At 45.2% G+C, this 22,695-nt stretch overlaps 1 protein-coding gene across 1 annotated transcript in view; it reads left to right on the plus strand.

Annotated features, from left to right (window-relative positions):
• The window catches only part of sdhaf3 (succinate dehydrogenase complex assembly factor 3), a 36,271-nt gene extending 21,132 nt beyond the window's left edge, over window positions 1-15,139 (plus strand). Inside the window, exon 2 of the mRNA XM_052470115.1 lies at window positions 14,171-15,139. Within this exon, the coding sequence (XP_052326075.1) occupies window positions 14,171-14,371 (201 nt within the window). The 3' untranslated portion in view covers window positions 14,372-15,139. The remainder of the gene's footprint in view (window positions 1-14,170) is intronic.
• The last annotated feature ends 7,556 nt before the right edge of the window (window positions 15,140-22,695 follow it).

The following is a 22,695-nucleotide window of genomic DNA, read 5'->3' on the forward strand; positions in this document are numbered from 1 at the left end:
ATATCACCTGTTGAGACAGTGAGAGCATACTCTCAAACAGGAATATCACCTGTTGAGACAGTGAGAGCATACTCTCAAACAGGAATATCACCTGTTGAGACAGTGAGAGCATGCTCCTCAAACAGGAATATCACCTGTTGAGACAGTGAGAGCATGCTCCTCAAACAGGAATATCACCTGTTGAGACAGTGAGAGCATGCTCCTCAAACAGGAATATCACCTGTTGAGACAGTGAGAGCATACTCCTCAAACAGGAATATCACCTGTTGAGACAGTGAGAGCATGCTCCTCAAACAGGAATATCACCTGTTGAGACAGTGAGAGCATGCTCCTCAAACAGGAATATCACCTGTTGAGACAGTGAGAGCATGCTCCTCAAACAGGAATATCACCTGTTGAGACAGTGAGAGCATGCTCCTCAAACAGGAATATCACCTGTTGAGACAGTGAGAGCATACTCCTCAAACCGGAATATCACCTGTTGAGACAGTGAGAGCATGCTCCTCAAACAGGAATATCACCTGTTGAGACAGTGAGAGCATGCTCCTCAAACAGGAATATCACCTGTTGAGACAGTGAGAGCATGCTCCTCAAACAGGAATATCACCTGTTGAGACAGTGAGAGCATACTCCTCAAACAGGAATATCACCTGTTGAGACAGTGAGAGCATACTCCTCAAACAGGAATATCACCTGTTGAGACAGTGAGAGCATGCTCCTCAAACAGGAATATCACCTGTTGAGACAGTGAGAGCATGCTCCTCAAACAGGAATATCACCTGTTGAGACAGTGAGAGCATGCTCCTCAAACAGGAATATCACCTGTTGAGACAGTGAGAGCATGCTCCTCAAACAGGAATATCACCTGTTGAGACAGTGAGAGCATGCTCCTCAAACAGGAATATCACCTGTTGAGACAGTGAGAGCATGCTCCTCAAACAGGAATATCACCTGTTGAGACAGTGAGAGCATACTCCTCAAACAGGAATATCACCTGTTGAGACAGTGAGAGCATGCTCCTCAAACAGGAACATCACCTGTTGAGACAGTGAGAGCATACTCCTCAAACAGGAATATCACCTGTTGAGACAGTGAGAGCATGCTCCTCAAACAGGAACATCACCTGTTGAGACAGTGAGAGCATGCTCCTCAAACAGGAACATCACCTGTTGAGACAGTGAGAGCATGCTCCTCAAACAGGAACATCACCTGTTGAGACAGTGAGAGCATGCTCCTCAAACAGGAATATCACCTGTTGAGACAGTGAGAGCATGCTCCTCAAACAGGAACATCACCTGTTGAGACAGTGAGAGCATGCTCCTCAAACAGGAATATCACCTGTTGAGACAGTGAGAGCATGCTCCTCAAACAGGAATATCACCTGTTGAGACAGTGAGAGCATGCTCCTCAAACAGGAATATCACCTGTTGAGACAGTGAGAGCATGCTCCTCAAACAGGAATATCACCTGTTGAGACAGTGAGAGCATACTCCTCAAACAGGAATATCACCTGTTGAGACAGTGAGAGCATGCTCCTCAAACAGGAATATCACCTGTTGAGACAGTGAGAGCATACTCCTCAAACAGGAATATCACCTGTTGAGACAGTGAGAGCATGCTCCTCAAACAGGAATATCACCTGTTGATACAGTGAGAGCATGCTCCTCAAACAGGAATATCACCTGTTGAGACAGTGAGAGCATACTCCTCAAACAGGAATATCACCTGTTGAGACAGTGAGAGCATGCTCCTCAAACAGGAATATCACCTGTTGAGACAGTGAGAGCATGCTCCTCAAACAGGAATATCACCTGTTGAGACAGTGAGAGCATGCTCCTCAAACAGGAATATCACCTGTTGAGACAGTGAGAGCATGCTCCTCAAACAGGAATATCACCTGTTGAGACAGTGAGAGCATACTCCTCAAACCGGAATATCACCTGTTGAGACAGTGAGAGCATGCTCCTCAAACAGGAATATCACCTGTTGAGACAGTGAGAGCATACTCCTCAAACAGGAATATCACCTGTTGAGACAGTGAGAGCATGCTCCTCAAACAGGAATATCACCTGTTGAGACAGTGAGAGCATGCTCCTCAAACAGGAATATCACCTGTTGAGACAGTGAGAGCATGCTCCTCAAACAGGAATATCACCTGTTGAGACAGTGAGAGCATGCTCCTCAAACAGGAATATCACCTGTTGAGACAGTGAGAGCATACTCCTCAAACAGGAATATCACCTGTTGAGACAGTGAGAGCATGCTCCTCAAACAGGAATATCACCTGTTGAGACAGTGAGAGCATACTCCTCAAACAGGAATATCACCTGTTGAGACAGTGAGAGCATACTCCTCAAACAGGAATATCACCTGTTGAGACAGTGAGAGCATGCTCCTCAAACAGGAATATCACCTGTTGAGACAGTGAGAGCATACTCCTCAAACAGGAATATCACCTGTTGAGACAGTGAGAGCATACTCCTCAAACAGGAATATCACCTGTTGAGACAGTGAGAGCATACTCCTCAAACAGGAATATCACCTGTTGAGACAGTGAGAGCATGCTCCTCAAACAGGAATATCACCTGTTGAGACAGTGAGAGCATACTCCTCAAACAGGAATATCACCTGTTGAGACAGTGAGAGCATACTCCTCAAACAGGAATATCACCTGTTGAGACAGTGAGAGCATACTCCTCAAACAGGAATATCACCTGTTGAGACAGTGAGAGCATACTCCTCAAACAGGAATATCACCTGTTGAGACAGTGAGAGCATGCTCCTCAAACAGGAATATCACCTGTTGAGACAGTGAGAGCATGCTCCTCAAACAGGAATATCACCTGTTGAGACAGTGAGAGCATGCTCCTCAAACAGGAATATCACCTGTTGAGACAGTGAGAGCATGCTCCTCAAACAGGAATATCACCTGTTGAGACAGTGAGAGCATACTCCTCAAACAGGAATATCACCTGTTGAGACAGTGAGAGCATGCTCCTCAAACAGGAATATCACCTGTTGAGACAGTGAGAGCATACTCCTCAAACAGGAATATCACCTGTTGAGACAGTGAGAGCATGCTCCTCAAACAGGAATATCACCTGTTGAGACAGTGAGAGCATGCTCCTCAAACAGGAATATCACCTGTTGAGACAGTGAGAGCATACTCCTCAAACAGGAATATCACCTGTTGAGACAGTGAGAGCATGCTCCTCAAACAGGAATATCACCTGTTGAGACAGTGAGAGCATGCTCCTCAAACAGGAATATCACCTGTTGAGACAGTGAGAGCATGCTCCTCAAACAGGAATATCACCTGTTGAGACAGTGAGAGCATGCTCCTCAAACAGGAATATCACCTGTTGAGACAGTGAGAGCATACTCTCAAACCGGAATATCACCTGTTGAGACAGTGAGAGCATGCTCCTCAAACAGGAATATCACCTGTTGAGACAGTGAGAGCATACTCCTCAAACAGGAATATCACCTGTTGAGACAGTGAGAGCATGCTCCTCAAACAGGAATATCACCTGTTGAGACAGTGAGAGCATGCTCCTCAAACAGGAATATCACCTGTTGAGACAGTGAGAGCATGCTCCTCAAACAGGAATATCACCTGTTGAGACAGTGAGAGCATACTCCTCAAACAGGAATATCACCTGTTGAGACAGTGAGAGCATGCTCCTCAAACAGGAATATCACCTGTTGAGACAGTGAGAGCATACTCCTCAAACAGGAATATCACCTGTTGAGACAGTGAGAGCATACTCCTCAAACAGGAATATCACCTGTTGAGACAGTGAGAGCATGCTCCTCAAACAGGAATATCACCTGTTGAGACAGTGAGAGCATACTCCTCAAACAGGAATATCACCTGTTGAGACAGTGAGAGCATACTCCTCAAACAGGAATATCACCTGTTGAGACAGTGAGAGCATACTCCTCAAACAGGAATATCACCTGTTGAGACAGTGAGAGCATGCTCCTCAAACAGGAACATCACCTGTTGAGACAGTGAGAGCATACTCCTCAAACAGGAATATCACCTGTTGAGACAGTGAGAGCATGCTCCTCAAACAGGAATATCACCTGTTGAGACAGTGAGAGCATGCTCCTCAAACAGGAATATCACCTGTTGAGACAGTGAGAGCATGCTCCTCAAACAGGAATATCACCTGTTGAGACAGTGAGAGCATACTCCTCAAACAGGAATATCACCTGTTGAGACAGTGAGAGCATGCTCCTCAAACAGGAATATCACCTGTTGAGACAGTGAGAGCATACTCCTCAAACAGGAATATCACCTGTTGAGACAGTGAGAGCATGCTCCTCAAACAGGAATATCACCTGTTGAGACAGTGAGAGCATGCTCCTCAAACAGGAATATCACCTGTTGAGACAGTGAGAGCATACTCCTCAAACAGGAATATCACCTGTTGAGACAGTGAGAGCATGCTCCTCAAACAGGAATATCACCTGTTGAGACAGTGAGAGCATGCTCCTCAAACAGGAATATCACCTGTTGAGACAGTGAGAGCATGCTCCTCAAACAGGAATATCACCTGTTGAGACAGTGAGAGCATGCTCCTCAAACAGGAATATCACCTGTTGAGACAGTGAGAGCATACTCCTCAAACCGGAATATCACCTGTTGAGACAGTGAGAGCATGCTCCTCAAACAGGAATATCACCTGTTGAGACAGTGAGAGCATGCTCCTCAAACAGGAATATCACCTGTTGAGACAGTGAGAGCATGCTCCTCAAACAGGAATATCACCTGTTGAGACAGTGAGAGCATGCTCCTCAAACAGGAATATCACCTGTTGAGACAGTGAGAGCATGCTCCTCAAACAGGAATATCACCTGTTGAGACAGTGAGAGCATGCTCCTCAAACAGGAATATCACCTGTTGAGACAGTGAGAGCATGCTCCTCAAACAGGAATATCACCTGTTGAGACAGTGAGAGCATGCTCCTCAAACAGGAATATCACCTGTTGAGACAGTGAGAGCATACTCCTCAAACAGGAATATCACCTGTTGAGACAGTGAGAGCATACTCCTCAAACAGGAATATCACCTGTTGAGACAGTGAGAGCATGCTCCTCAAACAGGAATATCACCTGTTGAGACAGTGAGAGCATGCTCCTCAAACAGGAATATCACCTGTTGAGACAGTGAGAGCATGCTCCTCAAACAGGAATATCACCTGTTGAGACAGTGAGAGCATACTCCTCAAACAGGAATATCACCTGTTGAGACAGTGAGAGCATGCTCCTCAAACAGGAATATCACCTGTTGAGACAGTGAGAGCATACTCCTCAAACAGGAACATCACCTGTTGAGACAGTGAGAGCATACTCCTCAAACAGGAATATCACCTGTTGAGACAGTGAGATATGCCCTCAAACAGGAATATCACCTGTTGAGACAGTGAGAGCATGCTCCTCAAACAGGAATATCACCTGTTGAGACAGTGAGAGCATGCTCCTCAAACAGGAATATCACCTGTTGAGACAGTGAGAGCATACTCTTCAAACAGGAATATCACCTGTTGAGACAGTGAGAGCATACTCCTCAAACAGGAATATCACCTGTTGAGACAGTGAGAGCATGCTCCTCAAACAGGAACATCACCTGTTGAGACAGTGAGAGCATACTCCTCAAACAGGAACATCACCTGTTGAGACAGTGAGAGCATGCTCCTCAAACAGGAATATCACCTGTTGAGACAGTGAGAGCATACTCCTCAAACAGGAATATCACCTGTTGAGACAGTGAGAGCATGCTCCTCAAACAGGAATATCACCTGTTGAGACAGTGAGAGCATGCTCCTCAAACAGGAATATCACCTGTTGAGACAGTGAGAGCATACTCCTCAAACAGGAACATCACCTGTTGAGACAGTGAGAGCATACTCCTCAAACAGGAACATCACCTGTTGAGACAGTGAGAGCATGCTCCTCAAACAGGAATATCACCTGTTGAGACAGTGAGAGCATGCTCCTCAAACAGGAATATCACCTGTTGAGACAGTGAGAGCATGCTCCTCAAACAGGAATATCACCTGTTGAGACAGTGAGAGCATACTCCTCAAACAGGAATATCACCTGTTGAGACAGTGAGAGCATACTCCTCAAACAGGAATATCACCTGTTGAGACAGTGAGAGCATGCTCCTCAAACAGGAATATCACCTGTTGAGACAGTGAGAGCATGCTCCTCAAACAGGAATATCACCTGTTGAGACAGTGAGAGCATGCTCCTCAAACAGGAATATCACCTGTTGAGACAGTGAGAGCATACTCCTCAAACAGGAATATCACCTGTTGAGACAGTGAGAGCATACTCCTCAAACAGGAATATCACCTGTTGAGACAGTGAGAGCATGCTCCTCAAACAGGAATATCACCTGTTGAGACAGTGAGAGCATGCTCCTCAAACAGGAATATCACCTGTTGAGACAGTGAGAGCATGCTCCTCAAACAGGAATATCACCTGTTGAGACAGTGAGAGCATACTCCTCAAACAGGAATATCACCTGTTTAGACAGTGAGAGCATACTCCTCAAACAGGAATATCACCTGTTGAGACAGTGAGAGCATGCTCCTCAAACAGGAATATCACCTGTTTAGACAGTGAGAGCATGCTCCTCAAACAGGAATATCACCTGTTGAGACAGTGAGAGCATACTCCTCAAACAGGAATATCACCTGTTTAGACAGTGAGAGCATACTCCTCAAACAGTGGTAATGTGTGGAGTGAAATAAGAGTTATATTTATTTCTCAGCTGCTCATATTAAACACATGCTCCGCTATAAAACTGAAGTTGCCTACAAAATGGACCGGTGGGAGAGCACGCGGCCTCCATTCGCTATTAGATTGCATGCAGATCTGTCTTTTTTCCCCCTGCCACTCTTCCTGCTCATTTAATAATGGGCCATTCTAAATCAAAACAAATTCAACGTATTAGCAAATACGAGATTAAATTGAGAATAATCTGATGGGTGAAATTATGATCTATCACTTGATGAGGACTTTCTCAAGTCATTAATAGTCTCTTGTCGCTTCATGCAGCCCATATATCTTTTGATTTCTAAAGGCATTGTAAGGTTTGTATCATTCACAACTAAAGTTGCCAAATAACTTTAAATCTAGCATATAGGACCTGTTTCAAATGATCACTTTTACACTCAACATAGCCACTTCATAGCACACTCGCTCCGGAATGGGATAAATATCCTTTCTATTTTATTCAGCTAAGTTCAATAATATTCTTATTATTATAAAATCATATAATATAAAATAATGCCACGGGACTTATAAACATATCTTGTCTGCTAACTGAACAAGTCTACAGTCTATGGCATGGCACATAGCCAGGTAACATACAGTAGACCAACTCATATTCTGTTCTTCTGAAATACATTTTCTTCATATCATGTTTCTTTAGACCTGAATAAAATAAATAATGTATGTATTGTGATGGTGTATATTAAATAGATTTATTAGACTTTTTAAAATGTAGATGTTCTAAAAGCACACCTCAGTGGCTTGTATGCATGGAGGCCTGGAGATGCTCAACATGTTGTTAATTAACGGTCAGTTACCGTGAGAACGGATGTATTTTGCATGACAGTAACCAGCTGACAAAATATCATGACCGCCAGAGAACTAAATAAAATAAATAAAAACACTGTCATGACACATGTATTTATAGTTGTTGTGACAACATGCTGTGATTTTTATGGCTGGTTTTGACACCTACATAAGAGTTTTTAAAACCTACCACACAAGGCAAAACATTCCATTACACCATAGCCTACTGATCAGTAGTATGTTTATGTTATATAGCATTTTCAGAAATGGACCATATTAAATGATCATTGTAATTGTGCACACATTGATGTCAGACATGCAGCTACCTCACTGCTCTGCTTCTGATGACTGGGATGAATGCAGGAGCAGATTTCAGGATTAGGACAAAACACCCTCTTTTTGACTGATGACTGACATAAGGCCATGTACGGGATAGGCCTGGGTGGCTTATGATTGATGGTCATAATGCATTATGACACTGTCAAAAAGCACATCTTCTTAGTCCAAGTAAAGTGACACAGGATGGTCATAATGCTTCTTGACAGTGGCAAGTGTAAACACTTGACTCTAAAGAATTCAGTACAACAAAAACAAATAATTTAAGAAACAAACTTTCAAAAGAAAGGAATCTTCTTGGCAGGGAAAAAAACACATTTGAATAAATGTGGGTTTTGACACTCTTATGTAGGTGTCATAACCAGGCATAAAACGCAATATATGTCACAACAGGTGTAAATATATAGGTCATGACAGTGTTACGACCATATTGTGACAAGTTGTCAGCTGTTATGACATGGTTATGACCGAATTGTCTTAATGATCCTTTATTTCCCTGTCTCTGCTCTAGAACTACCAGGACAGTCTAAATGTTCCTTCTCTGTCTCTGCTCTAGAACTACCAGGACAGTCTAAATGTTCCTTCTGTCTCTGCTCTAGAACTACCAGGACAGTCTAAATGTTCCTTCTCTGTCTCTGCTCTAGAACTACCAGGACAGTCTAAATGTTCCTTCTGTCTCTGCTCTAGAACTACCAGGACAGTCTAAATGTTCCTTCTGTCTCTGCTCTAGAACTACCAGGACAGTCTAAATGTTCCTTCTCTGTCTCTGCTCTAGAACTACCAGGACAGTCTAAATGTTTCTTCCCTGTCTCTGCTCTAGAACTACCAGGACAGTCTAAATGTTTCTTCCCTGTCTCTGCTCTAGAACTACCAGGACTGTCTAAATGTTCCTTCCCTGTCTCTGCTCTAGAACTACCAGGACAGTCTAAATGTTCCTTCTCTGTCTCTGCTCTAGAACTACCAGGACAGTCTAAATGTTCCTTCTCTGTCTCTGCTCTAGAACTACCAGGACAGTCTAAATGTTCCTTCTCTGTCTCTGCTCTAGAACTACCAGGACAGTCTAAATGTTCCTTCTCTGTCTCTGCTCTAGAACTACCAGGACAGTCTAAATGTTCCTTCTCTGTCTCTGCTCTAGAACTACCAGGACAGTCTAAATGTTCCTTCTCTGTCTCTGCTCTAGAACTACCAGGACAGTCTAAATGTTCCTTCTCTGTCTCTGCTCTAGAACTACCAGGACAGTCTAAATGTTCCTTCCCTGTCTCTGCTCTAGAACTACCAGGACAGTCTAAATGTTCCTTCTGTCTCTGCTCTAGAACTACCAGGACAGTCTAAATGTTCCTTCTGTCTCTGCTCTAGAACTACCAGGACAGTCTAAATGTTCCTTCTCTGTCTCTGCTCTAGAACTACCAGGACTGTCTAAATGTTTCTTCCCCGTCTCTGCTCTAGAACTACCAGGACAGTCTAAATGTTCCTTCTCTGTCTCTGCTCTAGAACTACCAGGACAGTCTAAATGTTCCTTCTGTCTCTGCTCTAGAACTACCAGGACAGTCTAAATGTTCCTTCCCTGTCTCTGCTCTAGAACTACCAGGACAGTCTAAATGTTCCTTCTCTGTCTCTGCTCTAGAACTACCAGGACAGTCTAAATGTTCCTTCTCTGTCTCTGCTCTAGAACGACCAGGACAGTCTAAATGTTCCTTCCCTGTCTCTGCTCTAGAACTACCAGGACAGTCTAAATGTTCCTTCTGTCTCTGCTCTAGAACTACCAGGACAGTCTAAATGTTCCTTCTCTGTCTCTGCTCTAGAACTACCAGGACAGTCTAAATGTTCCTTCCCTGTCTCTGCTCTAGAACTACCAGGACAGTCTAAATGTTCCTTCTCTGTCTCTGCTCTAGAACTACCAGGACAGTCTAAATGTTCCTTCTCTGTCTCTGCTCTAGAACTACCAGGACAGTCTAAATGTTCCTTCTCTGTCTCTGCTCTAGAACTACCAGGACAGTCTAAATGTTCTTCCCTGTCTCTGCTCTAGAACTACCAGGACAGTCTAAATATTCCTTCCCTGTCTCTGCTCTAGAACTACCAGGACAGTCTAAATGTTCCTTCTCTGTCTCTGCTCTAGAACTACCAGGACAGTCTAAATGTTCCTTCTGTCTCTGCTCTAGAACTACCAGGACAGTCTAAATGTTCCTTCCCTGTCTCTGCTCTAGAACTACCAGGACAGTCTAAATGTTCCTTCTGTCTCTGCTCTAGAACTACCAGGACAGTCTAAATGTTCCTTCTGTCTCTGCTCTAGAACTACCAGGACAGTCTAAATGTTCCTTCTCTGTCTCTGCTCTAGAACTACCAGGACAGTCTAAATGTTCCTTCCCTGTCTCTGCTCTAGAACTACCAGGACAGTCTAAATGTTCCTTCTCTGTCTCTGCTCTAGAACTACCAGGACAGTCTAAATGTTCCTTCTCTGTCTCTGCTCTAGAACTACCAGGACAGTCTAAATGTTCCTTCCCTGTCTCTGCTCTAGAACTACCAGGACAGTCTAAATGTTCCTTCTCTGTCTCTGCTCTAGAACTACCAGGACAGTCTAAATGTTCCTTCTCTGTCTCTGCTCTAGAACGACCAGGACAGTCTAAATGTTCCTTCTGTCTCTGCTCTAGAACGACCAGGACAGTCTAAATGTTCCTTCCTGTCTCTGCTCTAGAACTACCAGGACTGTCTAAATGTTTCTTCCCCGTCTCTGCTCTAGAACTACCAGGACAGTCTAAATGTTCCTTCTCTGTCTCTGCTCTAGAACTACCAGGACAGTCTAAATGTTCCTTCTGTCTCTGCTCTAGAACTACCAGGACAGTCTAAATGTTCCTTCCCTGTCTCTGCTCTAGAACTACCAGGACAGTCTAAATGTTCCTTCCCTGTCTCTGCTCTAGAACTACCAGGACAGTCTAAATGTTCCTTCCCTGTCTCTGCTCTAGAACTACCAGGACAGTCTAAATGTTCCTTCCCTGTCTCTGCTCTAGAACTACCAGGACAGTCTAAATGTTCCTTCCCTGTCTCTGCTCTAGAACTACCAGGACAGTCTAAATGTTCCTTCCCTGTCTCTGCTCTAGAACTACCAGGACAGTCTAAATGTTCCTTCCCCGTCTCTGCTCTAGAACTACCAGGACAGTCTAAATGTTCCTTCCCTGTCTCTGCTCTAGAACTACCAGGACAGTCTAAATGTTCCTTCCCTGTCTCTGCTCTAGAACTACCAGGACAGTCTAAATGTTCCTTCCCTGTCTCTGCTCTAGAACTACCAGGACAGTCTAAATGTTCCTTCCCTGTCTCTGCTCTAGAACTACCAGGACAGTCTAAATGTTTCTTCCCTGTCTCTGCTCTAGAACTACCAGGACAGTCTAAATGTTCCTTCCCTGTCTCTGCTCTAGAACTACCAGGACAGTCTAAATGTTCCTTCCCTGTCTCTGCTCTAGAACTACCAGGACAGTCTAAATGTTCCTTCCCTGTCTCTGCTCTAGAACTACCAGGACAGTCTAAATGTTTCTTCTCTGTCTCTGCTCTAGAACTACCAGGACAGTCTAAATGTTCCTTCCCCGTCTCTGCTCTAGAACTACCAGGACAGTCTAAATGTTCCTTCTCTGTCTCTGCTCTAGAACTACCAGGACAGTCTAAATGTTCCTTCCCCGTCTCTGCTCTAGAACTACCAGGACAGTCTAAATGTTCCTTCCCCGTCTCTGCTCTAGAACTACCAGGACAGTCTAAATGTTCCTTCTCTGTCTCTGCTCTAGAACTACCAGGACAGTCTAAATGTTCCTTCTCTGTCTCTGCTCTAGAACTACCAGGACAGTCTAAATGTTCCTTCCCCGTCTCTGCTCTAGAACTACCAGGACAGTCTAAATGTTCCTTCTCTGTCTCTGCTCTAGAACTACCAGGACAGTCTAAATGTTTCTTCCCCGTCTCTGCTCTAGAACTACCAGGACTGTCTAAATGTTTCTTCCCCGTCTCTGCACTAGAACTACCAGGACAGTCTAAATGTTCCTTCCCCCGTCTCTGCTCTAGAACTACCAGGACAGTCTAAATGTTCCTTCTCTGTCTCTGCTCTAGAACTACCAGGACAGTCTAAATGTTTCTTCCCCGTCTCTGCTCTAGAACTACCAGGACAGTCTAAATGTTCCTTCCCCGTCTCTGCTCTAGAACTACCAGGACAGTCTAAATGTTCCTTCCCTGTCTCTGCTCTAGAACTACCAGGACAGTCTAAATGTTCCTTCTCTGTCTCTGCTCTAGAACTACCAGGACAGTCTAAATGTTCCTTCCCCGTCTCTGCTCTAGAACTACCAGGACAGTCTAAATGTTCCTTCTCTGTCTCTGCTCTAGAACTACCAGGACAGTCTAAATGTTTCTTCCCCGTCTCTGCTCTAGAACTACCAGGACAGTCTAAATGTTCCTTCCCCGTCTCTGCTCTAGAACTACCAGGACAGTCTAAATGTTCCTTCCCGTCTCTGCTCTAGAACTACCAGGACAGTCTAAATGTTCCTTCTCTGTCTCTGCTCTAGAACTACCAGGACAGTCTAAATGTTTCTTCCCGTCTCTGCTCTAGAACTACCAGGACAGTCTAAATGTTCCTTCCCCGTCTCTGCTCTAGAACTACCAGGACAGTCTAAATGTTCCTTCCCTGTCTCTGCTCTAGAACTACCAGGACAGTCTAAATGTTCCTTCTCTGTCTCTGCTCTAGAACTACCAGGACAGTCTAAATGTTCCTTCCCTGTCTCTGCTCTAGAACTACCAGGACAGTCTAAATGTTTCTTCCCTGTCTCTGCTCTAGAACTACCAGGACAGTCTAAATGTTCCTTCTCTGTCTCTGCTCTAGAACTACCAGGACTGTCTAAATGTTTCTTCCCGTGTCTGCTCTAGAACTACCAGGACAGTCTAAATGTTCCTTCCCTGTCTCTGCTCTAGAACTACCAGGACAGTCTAAATGTTTCTTCCCTGTCTCTGCTCTAGAACTACCAGGACAGTCTAAATGTTCCTTCTCTGTCTCTGCTCTAGAACTACCAGGACTGTCTAAATGTTTCTTCCCCGTCTCTGCTCTAGAACTACCAGGACAGTCTAAATGTTCCTTCCCGTCTCTGCTCTAGAACTACCAGGACAGTCTAAATGTTCCTTCTCTGTCTCTGCTCTAGAACTACCAGGACTGTCTAAATGTTCCTTCCCTGTCTCTGCTCTAGAACTACCAGGACAGTCTAAATGTTCCTTCTCTGTCTCTGCTCTAGAACTACCAGGACTGTCTAAATGTTCCTTCCCTGTCTCTGCTCTAGAACTACCAGGACAGTCTAAATGTTCCTTCTCTGTCTCTGCTCTAGAACTACCAGGACAGTCTAAATGTTCCTTCCCTGTCTCTGCTCTAGAACTACCAGGACAGTCTAAATGTTCCTTCTCTGTCTCTGCTCTAGAACTACCAGGACTGTCTAAATGTTCCTTCTCTGTCTCTGCTCTAGAACTACCAGGACTGTCTAAATGTTTCTTCCCCGTCTCTGCTCTAGAACTACCAGGACAGTCTAAATATTCCTTCCCTGTCTCTGCTCTAGAACTACCAGGACAGTCTAAATGTTCCTTCTCTGTCTCTGCTCTAGAACTACCAGGACAGTCTAAATGTTCCTTCTGTCTCTGCTCTAGAACTACCAGGACAGTCTAAATGTTCCTTCCCTGTCTCTGCTCTAGAACTAACAGGACAGTCTAAATGTTCCTTCCCTGTCTCTGCTCTAGAACGACCAGGACAGTCTAAATGTTCCTTCTGTCTCTGCTCTAGAACGACCAGGACAGTCTAAATGTTCCTTCCCTGTCTCTGCTCTAGAACGACCAGGACAGTCTAAATGTTCCTTCCCTGTCTCTGCTCTAGAACGACCAGGACAGTCTAAATGTTCCTTCCCTGTCTCTGCTCTAGAACTACCAGGACAGTCTAAATGTTCCTTCCCTGTCTCTGCTCTAGAACGACCAGGACAGTCTAAATGTTCCTTCCCTGTCTCTGCTCTAGAACGACCAGGACAGTCTAAATGTTCCTTCCCTGTCTCTGCTCTAGAACTACCAGGACAGTCTAAATGTTCCTTCCCTGTCTCTGCTCTAGAACTACCAGGACAGTCTAAATGTTCCTTCCCTGTCTCTGCTCTAGAACGACCAGGACAGTCTAAATGTTCCTTCTCTGTCTCTGCTCTAGAACTACCAGGACAGTCTAAATGTTCCTTCTCTGTCTCTGCTCTAGAACTACCGTGACACCTTGCAGACCCAGGTGCTTGAGTCTGCTAGGGACCGTTTGAAGAAGGTGGAGTTTGGAGCAGAGCTGTCGGAGGGGGATCTCAAACTGTTCCAGGACGAGCAGGTGGGACAGCTGTATGAGCTGATGCTGGAGTCCACCAAGCCCAACAGACAGTTCGACATCCAGGAGGAAGGATTGAAGAAGTGAAGGAGTAGACTGGATGCTCCCATACTGACCAGAGAGGGAGGTGGTGCATCTCAATAGTTTAAAGTGTCTCTTTCCTTGTCTCCTCTCCTTCATATACTCTGTTTGTTTTTCTTCATTGAACCTGTATTTTTACAGGACAGGTTAGTCTCATTTACTCACGTATTCAAGCGAGACGTTTCATTTCACACAGTGGACACCCCACAGATATGTCCAATTCATCAGTGCAGATGAAGAAAGGCGACGAGGGAGAAAGACACTTTAGACCAGGGGTCGGCAACAGGCAAGCCGCAGGGAAAAACCATCCCACAAGTGATTTTGTTTGGCCCGCCAAAGTTTTTAGTGAAAAAAGAGTAGCATCGCCAGGAATTCAGCCCAAAAATGTAATTCAGGAACATTTGTTCCCAAGTATTCCCAGAAATGTAGAGAGAGACATATGTGATGGTGTCTCAATGTAATCAAGGTATGAAATGATTGTTATTATCAAATACAGTCTGTTTTGAGCTTGCTTTTGGTCAATTTGCAGTGTGCAAATGACAGAAATTGGCCTGCGGCTGAATCTAGTTGTCCCCCTGCTTTAGACTAGTGTGCTGGAGCCAGGGAGAAGAATAAGGGATGTGTGACTTAGACTTGCCGCAATATCTGAGGTACTCTGACTGGTATACCTCCGAAGAAACTAACTGCACTCAAGCCCCGAATGAAATAGATGCTTTTAAGAAATGTTGTAATTATATTAAAGTACTGTCTGTGAAATAAAAATACCACAGCATGCTCAGTATCTGTGTTAATTTCCTTTCTCTCTTGTTGTGTTTGTGAGGAAAACGGAGGTTCCTGGAGAGGACCTGAAACTGGCACTACACTGTCACACTCCTGCGTCACATCTAGCACCCTATTCACTAAATTAGTGCACTACTTTTGACCAGGGCCCATGGGCACTACTTAGGGAATAGGGTGCCACTTTGGACCCTTAACACTGTCAGTAATTAGCTTCATGGGAAGCTTCTCACAGGAGCGTGAAGCAGTACTCATGTCTCAATATAGAGACGAAACAGAGACGATGGCAAAGAGAGAAGATGCATCTTTCCTCCAAAGAGCGATTGAATCAATAACTCCACCTTTGTTCGGTCCCCCTGCATAATCTGATCCATTGTAAAGGGAATCGTGTTTGTGTCTGTCTTTGTGTCTGACTTTCATTGTCAGTCATGTGGAAATATGAGCATGTCCCCTCGTGTAGCAGCGAATGCTGTGAACCAAGATTAAGGGAGCGAAGGCGATGTGACAGAAGTCGTTGTGCATCAACACATGTCATATTGCTCAAAAGCTCACACTTTTTATTCTACAATGAAGAGCAATTTGTATGGTGTTGCACTTCGCAAGTATTTTGGGATAAAGAAATAGACATTGCAGACACAGAATGGCACATGGCAAAATGAATGGGGATTATCAACTAGATGGACAGTGGACAGAGCCTGCTTTTACCTAATGGGTCATTTTTATTTTACTCGGCTAACTAAGTCAGTTAAGAACAAATTCTTATTTTCAATGACAGCCTAGGAACAGTGGGTTACCTGCCTTGTTCAGGGGCAGAACAACAGATTTTTACCTTGTCAGTTCGGGGTTTCGATCTTGCAACCTTTCAGTTACTATGCCCCAGGACTACCTGACATCAAATCAAATCAAATTTTATTTGTCACATACACATGGTTAGCAGATGTTAATGCGAGTGTAGCGAAATGCTTGTGCTTCTAGTTCTGACAATGCAGTGATAACCAACAAGTAATCTAACTAACAATTCCAAAACTACTGTCTTATACACAGTGTAAGGGGATAAAGAATATGTACATAAGGATATATGAATGAGTGATGGTACAGAGCAGCATACAGTAGATGGTATCGAGTACAGTATATACATATGAGATGAGTATGTAGACAAAGTAAACAAAGTGGCATAGTTAAAGTGGCTAGTGATACATGTATTACATAAGGATGCAGTCGATGATGTAGAGTACAGTATATACGTATGCATATGAGATGAATAATGTAGGGTAAGTAACATTATATAAGGTAGCATTGTTTAAAGTGGCTAGTGATATATTTACATAATTTCCCATCAATCCCATTATTAAAGTGGCTGGAGTTGGGTCAGTGTCAATGACAGTGTGTTGGCAGCAGCCACTCAATGTTAGTGGTGGCTGTTTAACAGTCTGATGGCCTTGAGATAGAAGCTGTTTTTCAGTCTCTCGGTCCCAGCTTTGATGCACCTGTACTGACCTCGCCTTCTGGATGATAGCGGGGTGAACAGGCAGTGGTTCGGGTGGTTGATGTCCTTGACGATCTTTATGGCCTTCCTGTAACATCGGGTGGTGTAGGTGTCCTGGAGGGCAGGTAGTTTGCCCCCGGTGATGCGTTGTGCAGACCTCACTACCCTCTGGAGAGTCTTACGGTTGAGGGCGGAGCAGTTGCCGTACCAGGCGGTGATACAGCCCTCCAGGATGCTCTCGATTGTGCATCTGTAGAAGTTTGTGAGTGCTTTTGGTGACAAGCCGAATTTCTTCAGCCTCCTGAGGTTGAAGAGGCGCTGCTGCGCCTTCTTCACAACGCTGTCAGTGTGAGTGGACCAATTCAGTTTGTCTGTGATGTGTATGCCGAGGAACTTAACACTTGCTACCCTCTCCACTACTGTTCCATCGATGTGGATAGGGGGGAGTTCCCTCTGCTGTTTCCTGAAGTCCACAATCATCTCCTTAGTTTTGTTGACGTTGAGTGTGAGGTTATTTTCCTGACACCACACTCCGAGGGCCCTCACCTCCTCCCTGTAGGCCGTCTCGTCGTTGTTGGTAATCAAGCCTACCACTGTTGTGTCGTCCGCAAACTTGATGATAGAGTTGGAGGCGTGCGTGGCCACGCAGTCGTGGGTGAACAGGGAGTACAGGAGAGGGCTCAGAACGCACCCTTGTGGGGCCCCCGTGTTGAGGATCAGCGGGGAGGAGATGTTGTTGCCTCCCCTCACCACCTGGGGGCGGCCCGTCAGAAAGTCCAGTACCCAGTTGCACAGGGCGGGGTCGAGACCCAGGGTCTCGAGCTTGATGACGAGCTTGGAGGGTACTATGGTGTTGAATGCCGAGCTGTAGTCGATGAACAGCATTCTCACATAGGTATTCCTCTTGTCCAGGTGGGTTAGGGCAGTGTGCCCTAACATGATGGGCAGTGTGCCCTAACATGATGGCTCCTCGCTGTCCCCAGTCCACCTGGCCATGCTGCTGCTCCAGTTTCAACTGACCTGAGCCCTAGGACCATGCCCCAGGACTACCTGACATGATGACTCCTTGCTGTCCCCAGTCCACCTGGCCATGCTGCTGCTCCAGTTTCAACTGTTCTGCCTTGTTATTATTCGACCATGCTGGTCATTTATGAACATTTGAACATCTTGGCCATGTTCTGTTATAATCTCCACCCGGCACAGCCAGAAGAGGACTGGCCACCCCACATAGCCTGGTTCCTCTCTAGGTTTCTTCCTAGGTTTTGGCCTTTCTAGGGAGTTTTTCCTAGCCACCGTGCTTCTACACCTGCATTGCTTGCTGTTTGGGGTTTTAGGCTGGGTTTCTGTACAGCACTTTGAGATATCAGCTGATGTACGAAGGGCTATATAAATCAAATTTGATTGATTGATTGATTGATTGATTGATTGACTAGTCCAACGCTCTAACCACTAGGCTACCTGTTGCCCCATTTAAATTATTGCTTGATCAAATGGCAATAGCACCTGAGGCTGTAGTTCCCTCTGGTGTCAGTCTGGGACCTGAGTTCTATTCTTCATATCTAGGAATAGATTCAATGTTTTTTTTGTTGCTGAAAGATTCTGTTTCAAGATCATATCTACAATATTCCATCTGATGTTCCATTCTGTTTTTCCTTTTGTCTGTTGCTTGGTCAGACGTTTTGGTTTTCACAACCCAGTATGATGTACTCAATCTTACACATTGACGGACTGCTGGTCTGTAGTGTATGGCTGTACTGTCACACACACACACACCTGAAACTGAAAATGTTCCCTCATTGCATCATTTGAGGGTAAATTGGTTAGTTCTTTGCACCTTACGCTCACACAGTGGGAGGTAGGTATCAAAGCCTCCCTGCTCAGGAAACGCACACAATGTTATGCTAGCAGACACAGCATGCTAGCAAAAGTCTGTGGGGTAACACTAGTTAGCATTTGCTCCTGAAACGACCTGTAATTCTCTTCATAATGGACACGGACATAAATGTATCCACGAGTTCATCTGACTCTGGGGAAGTAGATACAGGGCCTTTTTGCCAAAACCCTGAAGTATCCCTTTAAAAGCAGCACTCTTTACTTCAGCAAGATTCACACACAGAGGGAGCGGGGAAAGATCCATACGGAACCAGTCAGTAGAAGGGCATGTCACCTGGCTCTGAGCGGTTCCGACGAGCCAGAAGAAAAGTGTGTATCCAGGGGATTAGGGGGCGAGAGGAGCGATGTAGCGTGTAATCTCTCTGTCTGTGAACACTGGGAAAGGAGAAAAGGAGTGATCAACCAGGGTCGTGTTTGGCAACTTTTCAGACGCACTGCTGCTGCTGCTTCCACTGTAGAGACGGAGGAGACAAGATCTTAAACACAAATCAATGGCCCCGGTACAGCTTTATTTGCTGTCTTTATGTTCGCTGAATGGAGGAATATTCCCTTTAGCCACGTCTGCCCCTCTTACTGATCAATGCCAGTCTATGTGGTAATACTGAAATCTTAATGAGACCAATAGATGCACAAACAAACAAGGATGCTCCGGCATCATGATCACATAGTTTAGAAGCATATGTTGTTCTACACTGTGATTGTTAGGTTCCCCAGTTTCTGTGTTGTGGGTTTCTGTGTGTGTGTGTGTGTATTTGAGGAAATGGCTTCCTGGAATCCTAAAGCAGCTGATTGGTCAGCCCCATCGCTGATTGAAGTAATGACTCCTCCCTCTCGTCAGGGGAAACAGTTGTCTCTGCAATTACCAACTCCTTCTCCAGCTTGATAAAACCCAGTGTTCCTTTGTCAGAAGAGAGCTTCTTTTTATGTCCTGTGTTGGTTAGTGAAAGTTGTGTTGATATGATTTTGAGGCCGCTCCTTCAGAGGTATGTGTATGCCAATAGGACTTAGTGGTTTTGGTTGATGAAATTTTTCACTTAAAGTTGGTAATTATTCTGTTTCATTTGTTCCCAGGGGGGGAAGGGGAACGCACCTTGGGAGTGTTTAGGCAAGAGGCCTACGGGTATACATAACCCGTAGTATTTAATCTGTCTAATCTCTTCCTCTGTTGTCCTTCCCCGCACCTAAGATCACATACTTTTTCACCCTGTAGCAGGGTGTTGCGTTCCCTCCTCCATGAGGGGTGCCTAACATAATGGGGGCTCATCCGGGATCATTAAACTCACTGGACCCTGCTGCTCTGAGCTCTCTGTGATTGGTGATGGAGGTGTGGTGGTAAGGTTGTGAGTTTAGGTTACGTGTGTTCAGTAGGCTGCTGTGTACAAAATGGCTGCCTCAGCAGTCTCCAGTTTTATTGAAGTGCCCTCTGTTGTTGGGGTTGTGTAAAGTAGACCGTTGCGCCATAGCTGACCATTGTGGACTCTCTCATTATGAAATCCCTAAAGGCTGAGCCTTTGGTGCTAGTCAGGGAGGGTTTAGTGAGAAAATACATTTTCTTGTTGGAAGGTGACGGAGGCTTCGGGAGAGGAGACGGGTTGACCTTCCGATGCCAAGTTAGAGGACGGCACGGAGGAAGGTGTTGCTCGAACCCCCTTTGCCCCAATTTGACCTTTTCTCTTCTGCTTCGGGTCGTTCAGATGGGACCGCTAGGCTAAAGGTGAGGCTGGCCCATTTGGAAATGGAGCAAAATGATAGAGCTCATTAGACAGCTGGAATTTGAAAGCAAACACCTTTGCTGATATTCGGGAGTTAATGCTGTTGGAGGATTTTAAAAGTAACCTCCCTGATAGAATTGGAGTTAATTTAAATGAACAGAAAGTGGCGACATTGGCCCAGGCAGCAGTGTTGGCAGATGAGTACGCTCGGACACACAACTGTTTGGTGCGCCTCGTTTTGAAGGCCGAACGATTACATCATCAGTGCCTCGTCCGGGTCGTTTTTTTTCCTCCGGCGACCCTAAGACTTCTCACAAAATCTGTGACTGGAGTTGGAGTTAAAGGGCATCTACAGGGTGGTGGTGGAGGGACGCTGGATCAAAAACACACCTGGGTCAAATGGGAGACACTGGCCAAGATTCAAGCCAACACTGTCACACCCTGAACTGTTTCACCTGTCCATGTGCTTGTCTCCACCCCCCTCCAGGTGTCGCCCATCTTCCCCACTTATCCTCTGGGTATTTATACCTGCGTTTTCTGTTTGTCTGTTGCCAGTTTGTCTTGTTTGTCAAGTCAACCAGCGTTTTTGGTCTCAGCTCCTGCTTTTCCCAGTCTTTATTTTTCTCGGTTTCCTGGTTTTGACCCTTGCCTGTCCTGACTCTGAGCCCGCCTGCCTGCCTGCCCCTGACCCTGCCTGCCATCCTGTACCTTTGCCCCATCACTCGGGATTATCGACCCCTGCCTGCCTTAACCTGTCGTTTGCCTGCCCCTGAATCGGTATTAAACATTGTTACTTCAACACAGTCTGCATTTACCTGAAATGTTAAACACAGATCAACAACCTGCGCATGGTGATTGTGCACATGGATATCCCCTTTAAGAGTAAATGGCAGTGCACAGATTCTCAGTTAGTTGGAATCCCAGCCACAGGAGAAATATATTCTGGATGATTCGCCAGTTCTTAGTCAATTTATGTACTGTATCTCCTACAGTATAGTCTCCATTAGAATGATGCGTCTGATCTACCCCTATAGAGGCTCTGTCCATATTAGAGCTCGACAGCAAGCACATACACCCTTTTAGATCTAAATAGGTTGCAGTACGGAGGTGAAGTGAAAGAGCTGTCTAAGGAGGTTTTCTCTAATTTTGGAACACCACCCGGAAGGAAGTAATAGAGACAGCGTTTAATTTATTACAGTCAATTAAATGTTCTTTGGTTTCAGGATAGACGTTAGTGTGGAAAGTCTCCATGCACACTGTAACGTATACTCAGGGAGTCAGGAAGCAAGTGCAGTTAGTGAGTTTAATGACAAACATGGAACGATACAAAACAAGGGAAGCGATTAACATGGAAACATAAACCATATTGCCTGGTGGGTGATGACAAAGGAGGGGTGCCAGGACTGATGGTTAGTAGACTGGAGTGCAGGAGTAGACCTGACACACACACACAAAGTAGCCAGGCTACCTGAAATAACGGATAAATAGTTTAGTGCATCTAGCCCTTCATGCTGTTCTTCTGTTCTCAGGTAGTGTACACAGAACAAAATAAGTTATTTTAGTTTACAGAAACGCTGTGATTATGGTTGACTTAAAATCGCTGACTTTATAGAACTATGATTTTGACAAGAGAGTATAGTCTCCATTAGAATGGTGTGTCTGATCTACCCTTATAGAGGCTCTGTCCATATTAGAGCTCGACAGGAAGCACATACACCCTTTCAGATCTAAATAGGTTGCAGTACGGAGGTGAAGTGAAAGAGCTGTCTAAGGAAGGAGGTTGTCTCTAATTTTGGAACACCACCCGGAAGGAAGTAATAGAGACAGCGTTTCATTTATTACAGTCAATTAAATGTAAATTATCAGTTGTAAATGAATATGTATGAGACATATACAAATATATTATTTCTTTGCGTATATGAGCACCCATGAGCTCCATTGACCATAATTGAGCAGTATTAAAATAAGATAGATCTTCGGTTGTCTGCTGTCCAACGGAAAGTGACAGGTTGTTATCTGACGGGGCCCAGAGACACCTGTGTGTGTGTTAGCTGAAGGGCCCCAGAGACACCTGTGTGTGTGTTAGCTGAAGGGCCCCAGAGACACCTGTGTGTGTGTTAGCTGAAGGGCCCCAGAGACACCTGTGTGTGTGTTAGCTGAAGGGCCCCAGAGACACCTGTGTGTGTGTTAGCTGAAGGGCCCCAGAGACACCTGTGTGTGTGTTAGCTGAAGGGCCCCAGAGACACCTGTGTGTGTGTTAGCTGAAGGGGCCCAGAGACACCTGTGTGTGTGTTATCTGAAGGGCCCCAGAGACACCTGTGTATGTGTTATCTGAAGGGGCCCAGAGACACCTGTGTGTGTGTTAATTGATGGGGCCAGATACACCTGTTGTGTGTGTGTGTGTGTGTGTGTGTGTGTGTGTGTGTTATCTGAAGGGGCCCAGAGACACCTGTGTGTGTGTT

Source organism: Oncorhynchus keta, chromosome 19, assembly GCF_023373465.1.
Source record: "Oncorhynchus keta strain PuntledgeMale-10-30-2019 chromosome 19, Oket_V2, whole genome shotgun sequence".
In the NCBI taxonomy this organism is placed as follows: domain Eukaryota; kingdom Metazoa; phylum Chordata; class Actinopteri; order Salmoniformes; family Salmonidae; genus Oncorhynchus; species Oncorhynchus keta.